The sequence below is a fragment of the Paramormyrops kingsleyae genome, chromosome 2, assembly GCF_048594095.1.
Source record: "Paramormyrops kingsleyae isolate MSU_618 chromosome 2, PKINGS_0.4, whole genome shotgun sequence".
Classification (NCBI taxonomy): Eukaryota; Metazoa; Chordata; class Actinopteri; order Osteoglossiformes; family Mormyridae; genus Paramormyrops; species Paramormyrops kingsleyae.
The window spans coordinates 26,241,197-26,262,200 of record NC_132798.1 but is presented as its reverse complement, the minus strand read 5'-3'; the positions used below and the strand labels follow the sequence as shown (position 1 = coordinate 26,262,200).

The following is a 21,004-nucleotide window of genomic DNA, read 5'->3' as shown; positions in this document are numbered from 1 at the left end:
ACCAGGAATCCGCAAGTGTATTGTATTATTTTCCACAAAAACGTATTACTTTCATTAAGTCCTGGCAATTTCATAACTATGGCCACGGCTTTGACTGATAGGTCTTAACAGAATAGGTGACTTTAGTTTAATAGCACTGCTGACAAGGTTGCTGTCAGCCAGTCTGAGAGAAACACTAACGTTAGTGTTCTTTTGGGCAGGTTTCTGAATAATTACGTCTAACTAACACATTGATGTCCACCTTTGTTCAATAACTGATGGAGGTATTGTACAGCAAGCAGTTCCGTGACTGTTATGGTCGCTTGATGGTTTAATAATTGTAGCAGATCATTGACTAAAGTGACTGCATTTAAGTTTTTGTTTGGGTAATTAACATAGATGGGCATGGAGACCCAGCGATAGTTCTCATGTTCTAAATGTCCCATTGGGGTTGGGGAATACCGGGGTCTATTTCGGGAGTGGGCTGACTCAGGCGGCCAGCCCCCAGCTTGGAATGACCCTAAACTGGAGCAGCACTCCGGAAGACTAAAAAAGAGAAATAAAAAATAATAAAGAAAACCTCCGAAAAATGGATACCAGCAATCGGGAGCAAAGTGAGTATTCCTTTGGGGTCTTAGAGGATGAACCCACGGGGGGAGGCACTGCCGATGATGACGATGAAGACATCGAAGAGCTCCGAAACAGGTACGTGCTTGCATGACCGCACATAGTGATAGTGTGCCGCATGGAGACTATGCCTTGAAAGACACTGGGTCTGTCAGGTCTGCGTGCAAACCAAAATTAAGATTAAAAAAACTTTTAATCAACGACTACTGTTTCAAAAGCAACAGTCGTAAAAAAAAAGAAAGATACAAACTTTGATGGTGTGGTTATTTTATAAGAAACACGTGATGCCAGTTGCCTTCAAATTTAAATAAGATAATTATTTTTAATTATTTAAATGATTCCGTTATTCAACCTATTAAGAATCGAATGACTGTGTATGCACTAATCCATAGTGACCTGGAGGGTGCCCCCTGTCGATCTCCAATTAGTATTCGTGTTATGCAACTCTAATAATAACATATAGAGGGCTGTTACTGAAAGGGTTAACTTTTCATTCTCAGTGTTAATGTTTTATTCCTTTCGCTGACTATTCATGTTAGCAGAATAAAAATGCACTGTGGTCACTGCAATGGTACGCAGCTGGACTTGGTTCTGAGTAACTTATTTCAACAATTCATCAAGCCACAATTTTGTAAGGACTACTTTATTGCGAAATAAGTGTGATACTTCTGACTCTAGTTCTACATCTGATGTTATGTTCCACTCATCACCCCCGATCATACTTACTGGAAGTTGCTCATGAAAGAGTATTGAGCTTTATTCTCTGTTTGTATTGAGCATAAAATATCTTATTTGAAGTATGTAATTGCACCAAATAGCTAATGACTACTAATATATGATGTGTAATAATATATATTGTATATATAATAACATATGGTATTATGTTAATGTTATTATGTAATAAGTTAAACAATTAAACTGCAGTTAATTTGGGTAGAAGCAGTGTTGCTTCACCAGTTCAGAGTTAGGGGCTGGAATCCCATCCCCGCTCTAGTTTGCATTTTCCATAGTTTCCCCTCAGGTGGTCCTTGTGCTTCAAAGACACGCATGCAGGCTAACTGGCATCTCTGCATTGCCCGTTGTTTGTGAGTGTATGTGTGTTTGTGCTCTGTGCCCATCCAGGGTGTACCCCTGCCTTGTGGCCTGTGCTGTCTAGGGATACAGCCTAAGATCCGCTGTGAAATTGTAATGCGTAAGCAAATGGATGGATGTAACGCAAATGTTGATTGCTTGACAGATGGAAAAATGTGCCACTATAATTTGTAACGTAATTGCAGTTGAGGCCGAATCACTGTAACTTTGTTCCCACTTTTTTCAGTTTAAAGAACATAGTGCAGGACCAAACAGTGAAACCCAAGCTTCAGTGTCTGATGGTGGACCCCTCCTTCTCGATGGTGACGGTGCAGAGTGAGGACAGCGGAATCGTGTGGGAGACTGTGTCCAGCCGCTGTTCGACTCCGTGGGCCTCGGAGGGCAGCACCACCTCAGACACATACAGTCTGGAGGGCTCTGCTGCCCCGGGCAAAATAGTGATTATCATGGATGAGGATAAAATTGTGAGGAAGAGGAAGAAAAGAAGCGGAGGGAAGCTGGGAGAGAGACTGAAAAGACCATCATCTAGAAATTTCCCAGGGGGGAATGAAAGACCATTCATGACTGAGGTCTCTGTCCCTAACATAAGACCTGAAGGTGCAGGTGAAAATGGAGAACCCAAAGAAGATAAAGAACAGCAGTTATTTAACTTAGTTTCTGAGGGTTTTGAGATACTAAACATTATTGTTCCCTCAAAACTTGCTACAGTGGATGAAGAAGAAAGCTCTGAGATGTCAGATAACTTGTCTTATTTGGAGAACACAGCAATAATAAAATCAAAACTGATACGTGATGAAACAGAGTTAACAGAAACCACGAAAGCGATTGTTGAAGTCGAAGAAGAGGAGGAGAAGATAAAGCAGGCTGAAACAGAAAGTGTTCCAACTGTTGAACCTGAGGGATCTCAGGATTCGGTCGATAAAGAAGCCAAGAAGGATGGGACAAGTGATATGGATTATTTTGAGAAGTTTACATTGTTGGATGTGCAATTCTCAGATGAGCTTTCTACTGGGACTGAGGAACACGTGTTAGTAAAGAATACTCTAGGAACTGACCAACTGGAAGATCATGAAAAAATTACAGGTGATGGTTCAACATCTGAAGATGCATTCATTATTATTGGTGATGGTGAAATAGCGAGCGAGCATCTTGATGAGATTTTCAATAAAAGTGAAGGCTATGATCAGACAAGTGATTCAGCTTTCTATGAGGAAAGAGATGAAGAGGAGCAATTGGAGAGTCAGGGAGGACCATTGAACACAACTATGAAAGAAAGTGGTTCAGCCTTATTTGGTAGCCAAGAGACTATTCTCACACCTATATTTCTGTCTGAGGGACCGCCAAAAATTATTGATCCTATACTTCTGGAGGAGCCTGCGGCCATGTCATTCCTCTACACTGACCTTTATGAGGAAGCAGTAGGAAACAGGAGGAAAGATGAAGAGTCCTCTGATGTGGAAAGCGTTGTCTCTGAGAAGGCATTTCAGAGGAGGCTTTCTGACTCTGATGACGCAAGTGGGTATTTGGAAAAGTTCATTTTGAAAGATGAGACACCTGTCGTGGAAAGTGAAGCTACAGAGCAAGATCAGAATGAAGATGGATTACGAATGTGGTCTCAGAGCTCATTTGAGCTCATGGGGTGTCTGACACGGGTGGAAGAAGAAGACACAAAGAAGGAAGATATCAGTAGAGAAGCAACACAGAGTATGCCAAATGAAAAAAGAGAAGAAATAGTCACAATATCAGTAAGTAAAAATGATGACTTTGCATTCCAGGATACAGCCCCTGAAAATGAGGCATCTTCAGAGGCCAGAATGTATTCAGATTTGTCGAAATCTCATTTAGAAGCATTTGGAAATAAGGTGGGGAGCACACTTGTTGCAGGTAAGGAAAAAGTTGATAGACCAGAGGAATTAGCTGGGGAAGTAGTCACTGATGGACGAAGTATGAAAGATAAGGTGGAAGAACCAATCACTGCTTCAAAGCCTAAAACTCTGGACCAGGGAACAGTCAGTGTCACTGAAGATATCACAGGAAAAACCAAAGAAAGCACTGCTGATCATAAAAATAAAAACATTATCACAAAGAGTAAAGTTTTGCAAAGTAAAACGGAAAGCATTAGTCCAGAACCAAAATGCTCATCTTCAAAATGGGTGAAAAGCCATGAAGAATCTCATGATAAAACTGAAAAAACAATTATAGTCCAGACACCTGAAGTTGAAACAAAGGAAAATTTGAATTTGAATGAAAATTGTAAAAGTAAGCTTGAAGACACAGTTGTCCATCAGAAGCCTAAAAGCAAAGGTCAGGAATTAGTCCCTGATAGTGAAGTATCTCAAAAAATATCCTCTGCACATAAACTTTCAGAGACTAAAAATGGATCAGCTGTTGGTCTTAAGAAACCTGAATGCAAAAATAAGGTAATTGAAAGCGAGATACTGGAAGACGACTATGAAAAAAGCACAGAGAGTGTGAAGAGCCAGACTGAGCAAGTGAGCCATGATTTTTCAGATGGCATAAAGAGACTGCCCACTCAAAAATCAACAGAAAGAAAACTGCCCTTGGAGGAAGTCTCAGAGAAAAGAACAGACTCTACTTATGGAATGAAATTGCAGGTTTCACCAGTCCCTGAGTTAATTGAAGCACCCAAGATGATGAATTTGCAGGAAGATGACAGTGGGAGAGAGATAGAAGATACTGTGGAGAAAGAAACAATACCTAAGATCCAAGATGACAATATAAAAGTGAACACGACTCTTAAAGAGTGGGACAGTAGTGCTGTTCAGTTGATTAGGGAATTCCAAACGGTCCCAAAGAGAGAGAACGAGTTACTCAGACTGTCACCATTGCTACTTGCAGAAATAGAAGAAGAAAATAAAAAAGAACAGGAGGAACCAGATGTGTCAGTAAGAGGAGAAGGTTTATATTCTCCACTCAGGAGTTTTCCACCAGAGGTAAACCTCTCACAGTATGGGAAAGAGGCAGATCAAGGTGCGGAAATTGCTGAGGAGTTGGGCTATGAGATGATTACTCAGCAAGAGGCAAGAGATTCAGGGCTCATTGAATCTTGGGAGGAGAAGAAAAACCATAAGAGTGGTCTTGGCTTCACAGGACCACATCTCCCCACTGATGACCTGCTGGAGGATGAGTATGAGATGATCGAATCTTTGGATGAATTAGAGCAAGCAGAACATGATTCCAAAGGACAAGCTATGGATGCCTTCTGCTTAATCTGCCAGTGCCCAGTTTTAGCTGTGGATAAGCCCTTTGGTGAACATCAGGATCATGAGATATCAACACTGGATGAGGCCTATGATGACATTAGGGTAAGGGTTATCAGTTTTCTTTTCTAAATACTGAACTTCAGGAAGAGTAGTATTGTGATGGTTTTGTGGTTGTTATTTTTAAATTTAGCTTCTTGTTTTAATTCATACCAATATATGTAATATTTTCATTTGGATTATTTTCCTTAAGTAAGAGTTTAACAGCAAGTAAGTAAGTAAGTAAAGTTTATTTTTATAGCATTTTTCACAGACACACTAAGTGCTTTACACGTTAAAACCAAAACATATTTAAAATGAAAATTAAAACCTGTAAAATAATAAAACACAGAGACAAAAGTATGCATAAAAACAAACAAAACATTCTAGTCAATGGTCTGTCTCAACAAATGAGTTTTTAGCATTTAAAATTGTCGGCCGAGTCCACAGATTGCAGGCCCAGTGGAGGAGCGTCCCAGAGTCTGGGTGCTTTACCCTCAAAGGGTCTTTAAGCGAGTGCATGGGATGGAAAAGATGAATGGGCCAAAGGGCCGGAAGGACCGACTCACAGTGAATGGGTGAAGAAGGTCCACAATATATTCAGGAGTCTGGACATACAGGGCTCCATATGTATAAAAAAACCAACACATGATGTGCTTATTTATTATTGCCAGGAATAACAATGCTAAATGTAAATTTAAAAACGTCCTTCGGGGAGGAGCCACAATGCTACCCCAGTCCCAGTTCTGCTCACTTTGCCTGGATGCAGTAAAAAAAAATCCTGATACACTTCCTGAATTTAGGGTCTTGCCAGGTCCGACAGACCATTACCCTCTGATCCAGGGATAGATGCTCTATTCTCTACTGCAATATTGCTAGCATGCAGTGGCGCAGATAGGATTTTTGAATGGGGGGGGACCAAGGATATTTTTTCCTTATGCAAAGACGGCAGATGCTGTTTTAATGTCCTGTAAGTGGGGGGGACGGATCGAGGTCACTCTGAATCTGAAGGGGACCCATCCCATCCGTCCCTGGTGCTAACTGCGCGCCTGGTAGCATGATAAAGCATGGTGTCAAACCCATCAATGACACAGTGTACATCAAACCCATCAATGACACAGTGTACACGGCAGAGTAAAATGTCAGTCAAGCCGTTTTCACCTAAAACAGCCTGAGCACGACATGATGGTGTTTCTGGGAAACACAATTCCACGTGGGAGGGTTTGGCATCTGTGTGTCACATACCTCAACTCCCACTCAACACTTGGATCTATAATGAGATGCTGTAAGAACCGTCTGTCAGCACTGGATCATTTCTTCAGGAGCATTACAATCTTATGCCAAACCAAACCAAAGTGCAGGCTTGCTTTTGGTGCATCTTTTTTCATTTGCAATGTTCATTGCTTGTCTCATTAGGTAATACGGAAACAGGAAGGTGCATGCATACGTAGCATGCATTTATATAAACGAGCAATTAATGAAAGAAACTGTAGTTTAGTACAAATTTACAAATATATTATGATGATATCATACAGGACTTAACCACATTATGTATAGCATGGAACATAAAAAAAAATATTTAAAATATATGTTTTTAGAATGTGGTGTTCTATGAGCTTCTAACAGGCTGGTTAGAAGGTGTCTGTTAATGTTAGACTTTTAAATCCTGCACCATTTACATAAGCCTTACTTTTTTAATGTGGCAGATGGCAGAGGGCTGTTGAATGGTACGTCAGCTATGTCTGTCCACAAAGTTATCCCTCTGTTTCACTCATTGGTATGGCCCAGCTTGAAATTAGGGTAGCTGAGTGACCAAGACAGCATGTGCTCTCTGATCTCAAGAGTTTAAAAATATCCAGGACGGCCTCACTCCAAGTGAGCTGAAAATGGTACCATGCACTGGGTTGACTGTTTAGATTCTGAGGTTGACCCCTAATCTTTGATGGTTGGACCTCTGATGGTTTGGACCTCTGATGGTTTGGACACTGGCTCAGTGCCAACACTCTGGAACTGAAGACATTTCATGCGGCACTCTCCGGGTACATTTGAAGGATTCAGGGGTGTCACATTGGCATGCAGTAGTAATTTGACACATCTTCCTGCACTTACTTACTCTTATGAGCAGAGTACAACTATTTTAGTGGATTCTGTTTGACAATTCAGACCTTATTAAGCTCAGATGACAAAGGCTGATTTTTGCTTCCAGAGCAAACTTGGTGAGTGGATTTCTGTGTTACAAGAACGATCGGAAAAGATTGAGGATATGGTCTCCGAGCTAGAGCTGGCATACAATACAGTAGAAGTAAGTGTTTTAATTATTTGGTAATTATTTGGTAATGCTTTATAGTAATTGCATCATTATGCATTCATAAAACATTCAGTGCACCTTCATAATGCATTCATAGAACATTCACAAGCAGCATGTAAGTATACCTGAACAGCTTTAATATACATTAATAACAGACATTATATGATAATAAACATTCTAATTATGTAATCGTGTAATGTTATTAATGTATAATAAAGCTGTTCAGGTATATTGACATGCTGCTTATGAATGTTCTATGAATGCATTATGAAGGTGCACTGACGGTTCTACAAAAATGCATTATAAAGGCATTAGGAAGGTGCAATTAATGTAAAATGTTACCAGATAGTCTTGTTTCCTATCCAGGATCTCTTATAAGAAACTAGATACATTTTTCTCATGTGATTGTAGCTAAATAATTGTACTTTTCCCCCTGTGGTTTGCAGGAACACTTTAAAACATGTGAGCAGTCCCTGGATGAACAAAATAAAGGAATGATGAAGCTGGTGATGGACCAGTACAATGAAATGTCCCAGAGTATAGAGGAGGAAAAGAAGGTCAAGCTGGAGCAGCTTTATGACCAGATTGTCGGGTTCCAGGAGAAGATCGATTCAGCAAAGGAAACCCTGAAAAAGAACGCTAATGAAGTCGAAGTGCCTGATGAACTTGCCTTTGTCTCTGTAAGTAAGAAACGATATCTTAGGAGGCTGAAACACACTTTAAAATAGTTTTTAGTCAAATCGGGAAGTTTCTAAGCATAGGCGGGTTAGCTTAATCTAAAAAATGCAGTATTAAGGCCTTTTTACACCGAGTCCGATTTTTTTACATACAAAAACCGAAAAACATTATTCTATGAAAGTTTTCATACCAAGTTCGACACATTCATGTTGTCGTCATCCATCGTTTTTTGTTCGGAGAGAGCTGAATTTTTGGATGCCCTATAAAAAATTAACGACAAATAGGATGTCCGATTTTTTTCTTTTGCTTATGATTACAACACAAGCTTGTAATGAAAGGCGGTACCATATTCTTTTCGATCCGACTTTGATTCGACCCAAGGTTGGTGTTGCAGATACCGATATTCAGTGCAGGTTAAACTTTTACAATAGATAATAATTAACGAACCGGGGGCAGGGGTTATGCTAGTAGATGGATCATACTGTGTCTGGGCAAGTTCCCCTTTCGCCCCAACTATGGGTAGTCCTGCCTAGCAGTAGTTCATATCCTGTACCTCATAATAAAAAAAAAATATTTAACTTACACGATTCAAAATGTTAACATTTTAATTTTAACGGTAGAAATAGGATACCAACGATATACAGTGTGTGTTTGTGTGTGTGTGTGGATGGTGTATAGGTAGACTCTTTCAAAAGATGCCCAGGGATCTTTTATGACCTGAGAGAATCAGGACTTCAGTTGTATGTCTCATCTGATGGACGGCATCATTTTTACAGCACAGTGTCCACATAGACCACAGGATGGACTAACCTGTTGGCCACACCAAGACCTCGTCCAGCAGCAACCTAGCTTTCTTAGCTGGTCTCTCATCTAAGTACTGGTCAGACCCAAACCTGCTTCGCTTCAGATGGATTACCTAGTCTGAACTGTAGTTGTCAGTGAAAAAGAAGTAGGGTTTATTGTACTGGTCATTGATCAGCAGGATAGGCAGGTGGTACTGTAATGTAGAGCCCTGCGCGGGACTATTTTTTTAATCCCGCTCCCGCCCACTCCCGCTGAATTTCTGACCATTACCGCCCACTCCCGCTGAATTTCTGACAATTCCCGCCCAATCCCGCCCGCTGTCTCTGTCACTCCCGCCCGCTCCCGCCCATGACAATCTAAAACCCGCCCAATCCCGCCCGCTGTCTCTGTCACTCCCGCCCGCTCCCGCCCACGACAATCTAAAACCCGCCCAATCCCGTGAGATTTGCGTTGGGTCCCGCGGGACCCGCGGGATCCCGCTCCCAATGCAGGGCTCTACCTGGGAGTACAGCAACGGGGCAGGTGTGTCGCCTCAATCCTGAAGTGCCAGATTTGTGCCCGTTGTACACTATCGCTTTGCCGCACTTCACACAACACACAAAGTTCAGCCCTTTACCCTCTTTGTTTGTTACAATTTTAAAGTTTTTCCATATCTCCGATTTCCCCAATTTTAGTTTTGTTTTATATTCTCCCTTTGCAATTTTATTAACAACATCAGCTGCATCCTCCATCCTGCTAAGCTAACAATTTTGGGACCCGCTGTCTATTTTTATCCCGCCCACTATCTCTGTCACTCCCGCCCGCTCCCGCCCACGACAATCTAAAACCCGCCCAATCCCGTGAGATTTGCGTTGGGTCCCGCGGGATCCCGCTCCCAATGCAGGGCTCTACTGTAATGTGATGTTGGTCATTGTGTTTTGGGAGCTTTCATTGGCCCTTTGAAGTGAAGGGTTGTTTGATTGACACAGGATATCTGAACATTGTTGCTGACTGGGAAACTTCTTCATGTGTCTGAAAAATTTCCAGAAGAATAATATTCCATTCAGCAAGGCAAGAATTGTTCTGGAAGATTAATGGTTAACATTAATTAATACTGTTTACAGCAGTGACCTTACTAGTCTATGGATACAATATAATTAAACATCTGTGGAACTGGAGTGGAGATAAACTTTCAGGAAATTTGCACCCACTACAGGACTCACCGTAGTGCTCTTTCAGCTCCTTGTGGAATCCATGATCTAATGAATGCAGGCTTTTATGAGGGCCAAATATAGCTATTATATATGATTACCTAATAAAGTGGTCACTCAACATGCATACACTACAGACAATCTGCAGGCAATGAACGAGATCTGTTGCCTAAATCTGTCTTGTTTCTGTCCTGTACAGCTTCATTAATTAATGCCAACAAAGCCAAAATCATCAGTTTATTTGATTTTTTTTTCTTTTCTGTTCTCCCTACAGTCATCTGCAGACGTCAATGAGAGGTAACTAAATGATATTTGCTTTGATTTCCTGTTCAGCATTTTAGATGTTGATGGATCCAGATCCACTTAACTCTGGCACAGATATTATAAATATGCGTATCTTACTTACCCTGGTTGCTGCTGCTGCTACAGTATTGTTTTTGGGAAGTTAATTTGGCTCTGAGTTTATTTTCCACCTGAAATTTTAACTGTGCACGCCATTTGTATTTATTCAACTAATCAAAAATAAACCCAGAGTAAAATTAATGACCTGTACTTTGTGATAAAAAAAAATCTTGAAAATTCATAGACATTTTGTACTTGCTTGAAAATGCTGATTTATCTTTTTCCGATGAAAAAAATAATTGCAAAAATGTAGATTAAAATTCTTGATAATTTTGCAAATTTATGTATTTCTTTGATGGCATGAATATGTCCTTTTAAAGCTGTATCTGTCAATGAGAGGCTGGCGTAATGCAGTCCTCTAAGAATTCAAAAGTTACTGAAACACTGTGCGAAAGGATGACGTTGTCTGTGTTGGCAGGCTGACCTCAGCCTTGGAGTCCTGCTTGTCTCATGAACTTACCCCCAGTGCTTTCCCTATGTTTGAGGACTATTCTAAGAACGCTTCCGGGTGTAGGCGCAAGGAGCTTGAAGGCATCGCAAGTAAGTTAGCAGTCACACTTCACAATATGCATCTCCACAAAGTGCATTTAAGCATTTGCATTCTTCTGTGATTTATCACGTGCAGATTTATCCTTAACACTAGCGTAATAGCTAGGCATTTGGAAAAAGTTGTTGACCAAACTCAGAGGGATTTGGATCATTAATGCTTTAACCCTTGCTCTTGTGTCACATATTATTTTACCTGTAAATATCTGAGAATTCTCCTCCTCAGTCGTTGAAACAAAATAGCTTGTACAAATAACTAAAACTATCTGAACGCTATTTCATTTTTGTTAGAATAGGACTAACATTTATCATTTATTTCTTCGTCCATGATGGAGTATTCGGCATATTTTACCGTGTTCTGTTTTTATAAAAATCAGGGGGGAAATGGGTTATATAAATGTCAGTAGGGCTGCTGAAAACTTAGGGTAGGCTGTGAGGTTTGATAAGTCTATTTGCCCACCTCCCCCCCCAGTCCCTCAGAAGCCCCACCTGCAACCACAAGAAGCAAACTCTGCCACGAGTACCTCTGTCACAGTCTACTGGAAAGTCAATGAAGGGGATGTCATCGACTGCTTCCAGGTCTACTGCATGGAGGAGCCTCATGCAGGTACTTACATTCACATTTCACACGACTTATTCTCTGGTCAGTTCCCTGTCGGGAAATAAATGTTCAGCAGTCACTTCTAGTAAAGTTCCTTTTGCCTACATTGTCCCCAGGGATGCACAATAAATCTGCATTGTGACAAATGTAATAAAAACACGAGTGAAACATTGGTACTGTTCTGCTGTCTATGACTGCAGTATAATTCATACATTTATGTGGTAAATCTCTTAATTACCCAAATGTCCTTATAGCCCCGTAGCATAAACAAAGGCAATCACATAAATTTAAAGTTGAATTACAAGATTTTAGTGCGATAGCTATGATACGTTTTTTATACGTGTAATATGTGTTTAATATGTTTTAAAGCTGTTTTTGTTGAGTAAGTGAGGGAGGTGCAGTGGTGCAGTGGTTAGCACTGTTGCCTCAAACCTCTGGAATCTGCCTTCATGTCTCTGCCATGGCTCTCTGTGCGTGTGCAGCTTGCCTGTCCTGCCTGTGTCATTGTGGGGGTTCCTCTGGGTAACTCTGGTTTCGCTCCACAATCTAAAAACATGCCGAGGTTAATTGGAGTTGCCAAATTTCATATAGATGTGTGAGTGTGCCCCCTACGATGGGTCGGCACCCCATCCTTTGAGCCCATAGGCTCCAGACCCCCTGTGACCCCGAATAGGACAAGTGGGTACAGAAATGGATGGGTGATTTCTGAGTTATACTTAGGATGCAGAATCAGAAAATTCAGTTTGAAATAGGATAGAACAAAGTATTAATAATTCATATTGCTTAGGCAGTTTTGGAGTCTTTTGTCACTATGAGGATAATAGAAGGAAAGTAGACCTGAGCAGGAATCACATGTCATTACTAGATGAAGATCTTGATCGCTTCTTGTTGGTGTGTGACTTTGATCTCAGCTCTAACAGAAGAGTACCGAGTGACGGTGAAAGAGAGCTACTGCTCCCTGGAGGATCTGGACCCTGATAAGAGTTACAAGGTCTGGGTTATGGTTGTCAATTACACAGGCTGCAGCCTACCCAGCGAGAAGCTCACCTTCAGAACTGGTCAGTGCACACTCTGCCTTTATAACTTATTCATTTCCTAAATCAGATTCTGATTTATTAACTTGCTTAGCTTGCTTAAACTATTTTGAACATAGATCACGCTTTATTTGCTTGGATTATACATTGTAATCTACTCCCCACCTAATGTAATTACACTGCCCTGTTTGCTCATTGAAACTCTTCAGCTAAACTTCGTGAAACAAAAGAATAATTATTGCGGAACTATTTTTGTACTTATAAATGTTAAATCAAGTAAAGCCTGACCCAAGCAACTCAGAAATCAGATTAGTGCTTCTCAGTGTAGCGTGATACTGTGATAATAAGCTCATTTTTCATCTTGTTGAAAGTGTTCACAAATAATCTAACAATGTGGCACAAATTCATGCTGAAGAAATAATCAAAAATGCATCATAATAGATGATAAAAATGATGATAGTTGGACATATAGAAGTTCAGAGGTCAAGGATGATTGTGTGCCATTCTATAGATGATTTGTTATTTGTTGAATCAGGAAAAAAAACTATTTTTATCAATTAAGTAGGGAATGTATGAATATGGAAGGTTATCAATCAGTTCTGGTGACTGAGATGCTTTGGGTAGTTGATTAATTTATTTTGGTAGCTACCTGAACCTTGCTTTATAATGAATGTAGCTACTGTAGTTCATAGCAATACAGCATGGTGTTTGTTTATAAGTGTTTCTGTGCACTGAGCGAGTGGCCGTCCCATGCCGCAGCGCCCTCCGTGCCGGTCATCGAGACAGAGCGCTGCACGGTGTGCTGGGACTCAGCCGTCATCCGCTGGAGCCCCGGCCACCCAGAGACTGCAGAGAGCTTCACGCTGGAATACTGCCGCCAGTATGCCTGCGAAGGCGAGGGCCTCAGGTGGGCGGAGCTCTCTACATGTACACGCCCACCTGGCATGGCCACACAGTGAGCGAGATGTGCAACAAACAAACACGAGCAAAGCAAATGTGTACAAAAGTTACTCTGAGAACAGCACCTTGCAGATTCATGACTACAGCCCCCATTTGTTATGCTAAATGCAACTGTATGGCTTTCACCCATATTATACAAATGTTATTTTTTGGAATTAGAACATTTACTTTTCTTTTTCTCTCCAAGTACCAGTCTCTTAGGCAAAAATACCAACATACTGTATGAAAAACACACAGAAAAAGTATTACATCCTTACTAAGAATGTAGATTTCTTTTTCCCCATTATTGGTCAGTTTCTATTACATCTCTTCAGTTCATCATTTCCAATATATCTTATAGCCAAATATCGCTAAACTGAGCATTTTATTAATAATATTTATATTATATTGCTCCATTCTAATTATTTTCTTTAGATTCCTTTTGCCATTATTCTAAGTTACCTTCCTATAATAATTTAGTTCCTGTGTGTTTTATTTTAAAAATCTTTCTTCCCTTCATGATATTTAGTTAAATGCCATGTTTATAATATTTCTCTCTAGCTTGACAGTAAAGGATTGGATTACAGCAAACCCTGTGGCTTGCCTGAGTGTTTAATGAACACCATGTTCTCCTGTGAAGGTCCATCTCTGGCATAAGAAGCTGTGAGCAGAAGGTGCTCCTGCAGCCAAATGAGAGCTACCTGTTCTACATAAAAGCAGTGAACACTGCTGGAGCCAGTGACCAGAGTGAAGCCACTCTCATCTCCACTAGAGGTACACCTCTACAGCCAGACCCACTGGCTCACTAAACCAACCAGTGAGTCTTAGCTCTGACATTTAGTGTTCACACTTTTATTGACCAGGTATTCATTTATTTCTGCGTTCCTCACATCAATGCCCATTCTGTTTTATAATACTCAGTAACATTTTTCATGGTGTCATTCCATCATAGCTACTGCACGCTGCACCCTAGAGCCAAAGTCAATGCCTTGATTTAGAGACCTACTTCGTGTTTCATGCTTTTTTCAACATTCATAACAAGGATCTACCAGTAACGTAACAAATGCACGCATGTTAAGATTAGCTAGAGCATTACCATTGTAGCAGTTAGCACCATGTGAATCATCAGAAACAAGTATATTAAAAGTGAATACATAGAAGACACAGAAGGAATTGAAGCAAATCAAAACAGTTAAGTTGAATCATTTTGAAGAAACACTTGTGGGGTCCGCTGGCTGACCAACTTACGTAAAATATTTCACCTCATCACATTTTGTGGTCAAAATCTGTGCTGCAGAATTTCAAACACTGGAAAGGTACAAATAGACCAGTTTTTAAGGGAATGTAAATAGTTGCATATGTTGAATTCTTTGAAATTGCTTTAGTTCTGCAATATTGAAGTTTAAACTGGGAATGTATATTTTGTCATCAATATTTGTCATCAATATTGTTTCCTTAAAGGATTGACTTATACATGTATATAATGTTACAGACTGGTTGCTTTCACCACTGTACTTTTCACTCTGCTGACTTTGTTTGGAATCGTTATCTTTGGGAAAGTGTCTTTAGATTTTATCTTTTCACAGTCAGATCAGAGGCTGTTGTTTGCCACTGACCCTGTCACTGGATCCCCCACCACCAGGCACCAGGTTCCACCTGCTGAAGAACACTGGCCACCCGGCACTGGAGCTGTCCGAAGACATGAACACTGTGCATTGGCGTGACGAGGCCTTTGCCCAGACGGGTGCAGACAGGTAAGAGTTCCCTACACCCACACCTCACAGCTTGCTGTATTGGGCACTGCACCTCTTCTCAGTGATAATGCTCTCAGGGACATGCTCAGGTATCCGGGAATCTTGGGAGAGGTCCTGCCCCCACGAGGGTACCATTACTGGGAAACGTCAGTGTCGGACTGCAAAGCCTACAAGATTGGTGTGACCTATGACTCCACGCTCCACTACAGCCCACTGGGGGAGAACAGTACTTCCTGGTGCCTTCACTGCATTCCCACATCAGACAGGTATTTTCTTTGTTGTTATTGTTCACTGTATTTATGCAGTTATATTTGTAAAATTCCTTCAAATATCCCCATATTAGCCATGCTGTCAAAAGAACATTTGGCTTTGTAGTGTAATATGCAATGAAACCCAGTCAGTTTTAGTTACGTGATCTTTGTAATTAACTTCTTAATTAACCATTTAAAATTAATCATGAATCACTCATTTTTTTAAACACATTTATACATGGACGTTTATCATGGAGTATATAGGAATCAGCATAGTATTGCACCTGTTTTGGACCATGCTGCTTTAACAATCACCCAGTATTATTCTTTAGTTTAGCCATGGCCATCTTCATGATGTCACATGAGATGGCATGAATGTTGCTTCTACCAGAGTTGGTGAGCAGATACATGCAAGATGTGGATGGGTGGATGGAACAGAGGACTCTATTGGGGTTTTGGGGACAAGGTGACCCTTTCATCATTGGAACGGGGAAGAATATAGGGTAATAAAAACAGATGTAGCTTTTGGGGAAGAATGAAGAGATTTAACAGTCAGAGCAAAAGAGAAAAACAGAATTTTGATATCGTTAGTCAGACTGCAGGTGATGGTCACCTGACATCACGGGGCTGCCACGCCCCCTTCCCCAGCCTACGTATAGTTACCAGGTTTGCATTCCTCTCACTTTCCCCCTGTGTCCCCAGCTGCCACTTTGAGCTCCTCCACGACAGCCTGCAGACCAGCATCATTGCTGCGGTGGCCCCCGCCAGGATCGGCACCATGCTGGACTTCACTCGCGGGAGGCTGTCCTTCTTCAACAGCGAGAGCGGGCAGCTCCTGGGCTCCTCCCTGCACCCGTACTCTCGGGCCTGTCACCCGGCGCTGGTGCTGGAGCAGCCCGGCAGCCTGGCCCTGCACGCGGTCTTGGAGGTGCCTGAGTTCGCCAAGCACTGCTAGCCCTTGTGGGCGTCCACCCCACTAGCTTGGATGGACTGTTTGGGTGTCTCTTACCCAAGAAAATAAAGAAGGGGGAAAAAAATAGTTTTCCCAGTTCTAAATTTCTGTTTCCATTCGTTTGTGTCATTATTCACAGTCTGTAATATGTTAGAGCACTTTTGGTATAAAGCTTAGTAAATAACTAGTATTAAGGAAGGTTTTATTTTTTAAACTGAACACAGTGTAGTTTTTGTTACCCATAATGCACAAATGCACTACATTTCTTCAGAAGACATAAGGCTGTGTGATATTAGTTAGATATTTAGAAAAGCTTTGTATATAAGGGGTTACAGACAGTGAATCTGGTGAATTTTTATTCTATTTTCAAAAAGCATATTTGAATATCCTGAAAGAAAATAATGTATTTTCTCAGTTTTTTATGCTAGTTGTGGGGAAAAAAATGGAAAAAATGCACATTGTGCAATACAAGGCAAGAAGCAGCATTTAGGGATTTTTTTCAGGACATTTTAAAGGAAGATATTTTCTTGAAGAATCGCAGCGAGGTTGGTGCTGGCCTGGTGCTGCGGGGGTCAGGGCACCATGTGGAACATCCAGCGGGTCTGTATGGCAAAGTGTGATGGCCGCCGGGTGTGACAGTGACATAAAGGGCTTCCATCTGCATTTGTATCGTTTCCCTTAAGAGTCTGTCAGGTTTCTTTCTTATTTAGACAATCTGTCATCCAATTCTAAATGATCTGAGCTATAATGAGTTGTGTGCTTGAATTTGCAAACATCTTTATTTATGAAATGAATGTATTGGAAACCATTTGGATTGTTAAATATATTTATTCCCGGACTGTATGCGCATTTTCCTTTTACATTTTTAAGCCAGCTGATTGTTAATAGGGGTAATTCATTTTACCATTCAGCTTTGAACTGTGTTTTCATTATTTAAACACTTTGAACTTGGATGACTTGTCACACCTATGCTGAATTTTTAATCAGATAATAGAGCCTGTTCTGTGTGGTACTGCCTGGTCTTGCTGATCTAGTGGTACTGGCTCGGAATCTTATTTAAGAAAAGCATTGTTATTGCTATTGTTTAAACATTAGCATTGTCATTGCCTTTTGAGTGTCGGGTGTAGAGCTTCGCTTGGTTCAGAGTCTAGTTATATGGGGCTGTGTTTAGGTTGTTTCGGTTGTGCGTTACACTTGGATTTTCAGTTGCCGGCATTTTCACTGGCTTTGCAATTCTGATTCCTGATGGTTCCTGATGGACAGTGTCTTTTTCCTGGTTTCTGCTCCTGGTTAGCTGGCATCTTGTTCCTTTTTCCTGCTCCTGGTTAGCTGGCATCTTGTTCCTTTTTCCTGCTCCTGGTTAGCTGGCATCTTGTTCCTTTTTCCTGCTCCTGGTTAGCTGGCATCTTGTTCCTTTTTCCTGCTCCTGGTTAGCTGGCATCTTGTTCCTTTTTCCTGCTCCTGGTTAGCTGGCATCTTGTTCCTTTTTCCTGCTCCTGGTTAGCTGGCATCTTGTTCCTTTTTCCTGCTCCTGGTTAGCTGGCATCTTGTTCCTTTTTCCTGGTCCTGGTTAGCTGGCATCTTGTTCCTTTTTCCTGCTCCTGGTTAGCTGCAGTTCTGCAGCTGGTGTGCTGGGCAGTGGCGCTTTGTTTTCAGGTTTGTGGTGGATATTCTGTTTTTGTATTTCAGCACCACTTCCTGTTTCCCGGGTCCTGCTTCCTGTTTCTGGTTTTCCAGCCCTGTCTTCTCTTCTGCACCACTTCCTGTAGCTGCCCAACCACTCAGCAGCCCCAAGCCCTGCTGGTTACCTGATTCCTGGGTCTCAGAGGAATGGGGCCAGGAAACCTAGCATGGTGGACAGGGGAGCCGCTAGAGGTTTTGGGCCCCATGACAGCATATCATAACCCTAACCTAGACCAATCCAATTATGTTCCAAGTATTTTAGGTCTCTTAGGGCCCCCAGGAATCACCCTAACTTTCCCCTTTTATGGCACCCCTAGTGGCCCATTTTGGGGTGTTCAGTTTCGGGCGCTGAAAGCCAAAAAATGTATTATTTGCTTATTTATTTATTGATCTTTCTTACTTGGCATTCAGAGTCACTGCTGTGGCAGCCCTCTCTTACATGACGATGAGCTGCTATAACTTACCAGCTTCTGATAAGTGTTTAATAAGCTATTGCCAATTTTATATTTGATCAAGCCCTTTTTCCTTTTTCATTTGTACTGAAAAATTATAAATACAGGAAAATGCTTGGTTCAGGAATAGTTTTATTTTTATTGGAAAAAAAACCATTTCTTTTTTATTATCATATAGCATGATAATCAGCTTACAAATTTGGTCTTTGACTTACAGCTGGTTAGCAAAAACGTCAGTGTACTCCATGTCACATTCATGAGGACCCCCTTGATGGCTCTATGTGATTTATGAGCAAACTTCCTATATAAATGCAGATGGCCAACAGTTCAACAGTTTATCGATTTCAGTTATTCAGATGAATGCATTTAAAGCACATCTGCTGATACCAGGTATATCTTCAATAAATTATTCAAAATAAAGTGCTGCTTTGTTAGCTTGTTGAGAGAAATCTATCTCTTTCAAGTGATGTTGCCTTAAAAACACAACAGCAAGCCTGTTTTTCTTGTGCTAATTTTAGACTTTTTATTGAGTCATTTTAGTTGGTGAACGCTAGCACTTCCTACACTAATGCACAAACTGTGTTATTTATTTTTGTGGATGATGTGCATGATGAACTCTTGTACAACAGGCTATGCATACATATTCCCTTGCTCCTGTGATATTAATTTGATAGGATTGTTTCAGGCCTATCAGTAGAACGAGTAGTTCCAAACTTTGTTTGTACTTTTTTGAAATAACTCTCACAAACAGTTTTTTGTTTTTTGCTAAGATATTTAACATGATGTATAATTAACATAAATGTACAATATTTAAATGTATTAACATTCGATTATTTAGGTGGAATAAAATGATCTGAGTCCTACCTGCTCCTGAAATTCTCAGCTTTCTCAGCTAGTTACCTTCTTCTGTGCTCTTTTTATCTACATCATATTTATTTGCTTAAGTGACCAGACAGATGTGCGCGTTTGACACTTTTACATTTTTCTACAATAGCAGGGTAGCCTGCTATTGTAGAATTCTTAAAATACTTTGAATTCCAACAAAGTATGTCCCCCAAGCCTGGTTTACTCATTTACATTACATTATAGATACTTAGCAGAATATTACTGCAAGCACAATCACAATTGGTATAAATTTACATATTTTGGCTTCCAAGTATTTGCTGTTTAAGAGACGTTTTATACTTTTGCATAATGACTTTCACATTGAGTATACAGTACGGCATTCCTGCTTTGCTGCTGAGGCCGGTGAGTAAAGGTGATTTTCTTATGTAAGAAAATGTTTCCTGCACAAATTCAGGGATTTTCTTTTGCCACTAGGTGTCCTTATATGACCATCTGTGCAGCCTCTAAGTTCAGTGTAAAAAATACCTACTGTACTATAAAAAAAAAAAAGCTACACTTCATGTTACAGTTTTTTACAATCGCTATGACAGTTTTTTCAAAACATTAAACAAGTTTCCTAAACTCTTAACGCACCATCACACCTAAAACACACAATTGACAAAACGGTTAATTTCATGCTCAAAATCACACATTGTAAACTAAACCCCAAAACTAATTTTCAAAATACAATAATAAACTACCACAGTACACCATGTCTAGCAAAACACTGCAAACATGTTTTAAAATCAAATAATTATTCAAAACAGTAACACATGTTCTCTTCCAACAGGAACATTTAGTCAATCATAACACATTGACAAAAAAACACTATCATCAGCTGAAATTACAGAAACTGCATTATTTTATGTGTCAGGTCTGCCCTTATATTTGAAGCCTTTCTACATTTTTGTTTTGTTGGGTTTAGTAAATGCATGCATTTTGTTTCTTTTGCTGCAGAAATTCAATACAAAAAAGTGAATGACCATCTCAGAGTAGCTTTATAAAATGTACAGTTTATGTAAAAAAAAATACAGACAGAACTGCTGCAGTACAGACTTTATTTGCAAAAGGACATTACTGCAAGATATACAAACAGAAAAAGCACCGGAATTATAATATAAAAAAACAAAGTAATCTTCTATTCTGCCCGGTCTTCTGCATTTGGCCACATGTTCTCATCCACATCACACCTGATATCTTCTCTGGCAAGGCATCGTGGGAAGAATCTTTTGGCATGCCTTATCCACCCCTGGCAGTGTTCAGCTGTGATGTCTTGGCATGCAGCATCCATTGCATCCAGGAGGGACATTTGGTCATGTGGACGATGGTCAAAAACCTTCCATCTCCAGGCTGAGAAAAACTCCTCAATGGGGTTGAGGAAAGGGGAGTAAGGGGTAAGGAAATGGGACATCATCCTTGGATGGGCATCAAACCAGGCTGTGACTGCACGGGAATGGTGGAATGCCACATTGTCCCATGTGATAACATATATTGGCAAGTGGTCTCCCACCGGTCCCCTTTCTACCTCTGGCACCAGTCTTTCGTGCAGGTCTTCTAAAAACAGGAG

The 21,004-nt window shown here is 40.6% G+C and overlaps 1 protein-coding gene across 1 annotated transcript; it reads left to right on the top strand.

Annotated features, from left to right (window-relative positions):
- The first annotated feature begins 426 nt into the window (after nucleotides 1-426).
- cmya5 (cardiomyopathy associated 5) lies at nucleotides 427-19,415 on the top strand. Its single transcript, XM_023803006.2, has 13 exons — nucleotides 427-684; nucleotides 1,925-5,024; nucleotides 7,165-7,260; nucleotides 7,713-7,946; nucleotides 10,213-10,235; nucleotides 10,759-10,880; nucleotides 11,359-11,493; nucleotides 12,399-12,545; nucleotides 13,281-13,428; nucleotides 14,101-14,234; nucleotides 15,103-15,214; nucleotides 15,304-15,480; nucleotides 16,168-19,415. The coding sequence occupies exons 1-13, from the start codon at nucleotides 569-571 to the stop codon at nucleotides 16,418-16,420; spliced, it is 4,797 nt and encodes a 1,598-aa protein (XP_023658774.1). The 5' UTR covers nucleotides 427-568; the 3' UTR covers nucleotides 16,421-19,415.
- Nucleotides 19,416-21,004: the final 1,589 nt, after the last annotated feature.

What these genes read in the sequence shown, in the direction of transcription:
- cmya5 (XM_023803006.2), top strand. Translation starts at nt 569, where the DNA reads ATGGATACCAGCAATCGGGAGCAAAGTGAGTATTCCTTTGGGGTCTTA. An exon ending in GAAGCTCACCTTCAGAACTG is followed by an intron (nt 12,546 to 13,280) that starts GTCAGTGCACAC and finishes CCCATGCCGCAG; the next exon opens with CGCCCTCCGTGCCGGTCATC. An exon ending in TGCGAAGGCGAGGGCCTCAG is followed by an intron (nt 13,429 to 14,100) that starts GTGGGCGGAGCT and finishes TCTCCTGTGAAG; the next exon opens with GTCCATCTCTGGCATAAGAA.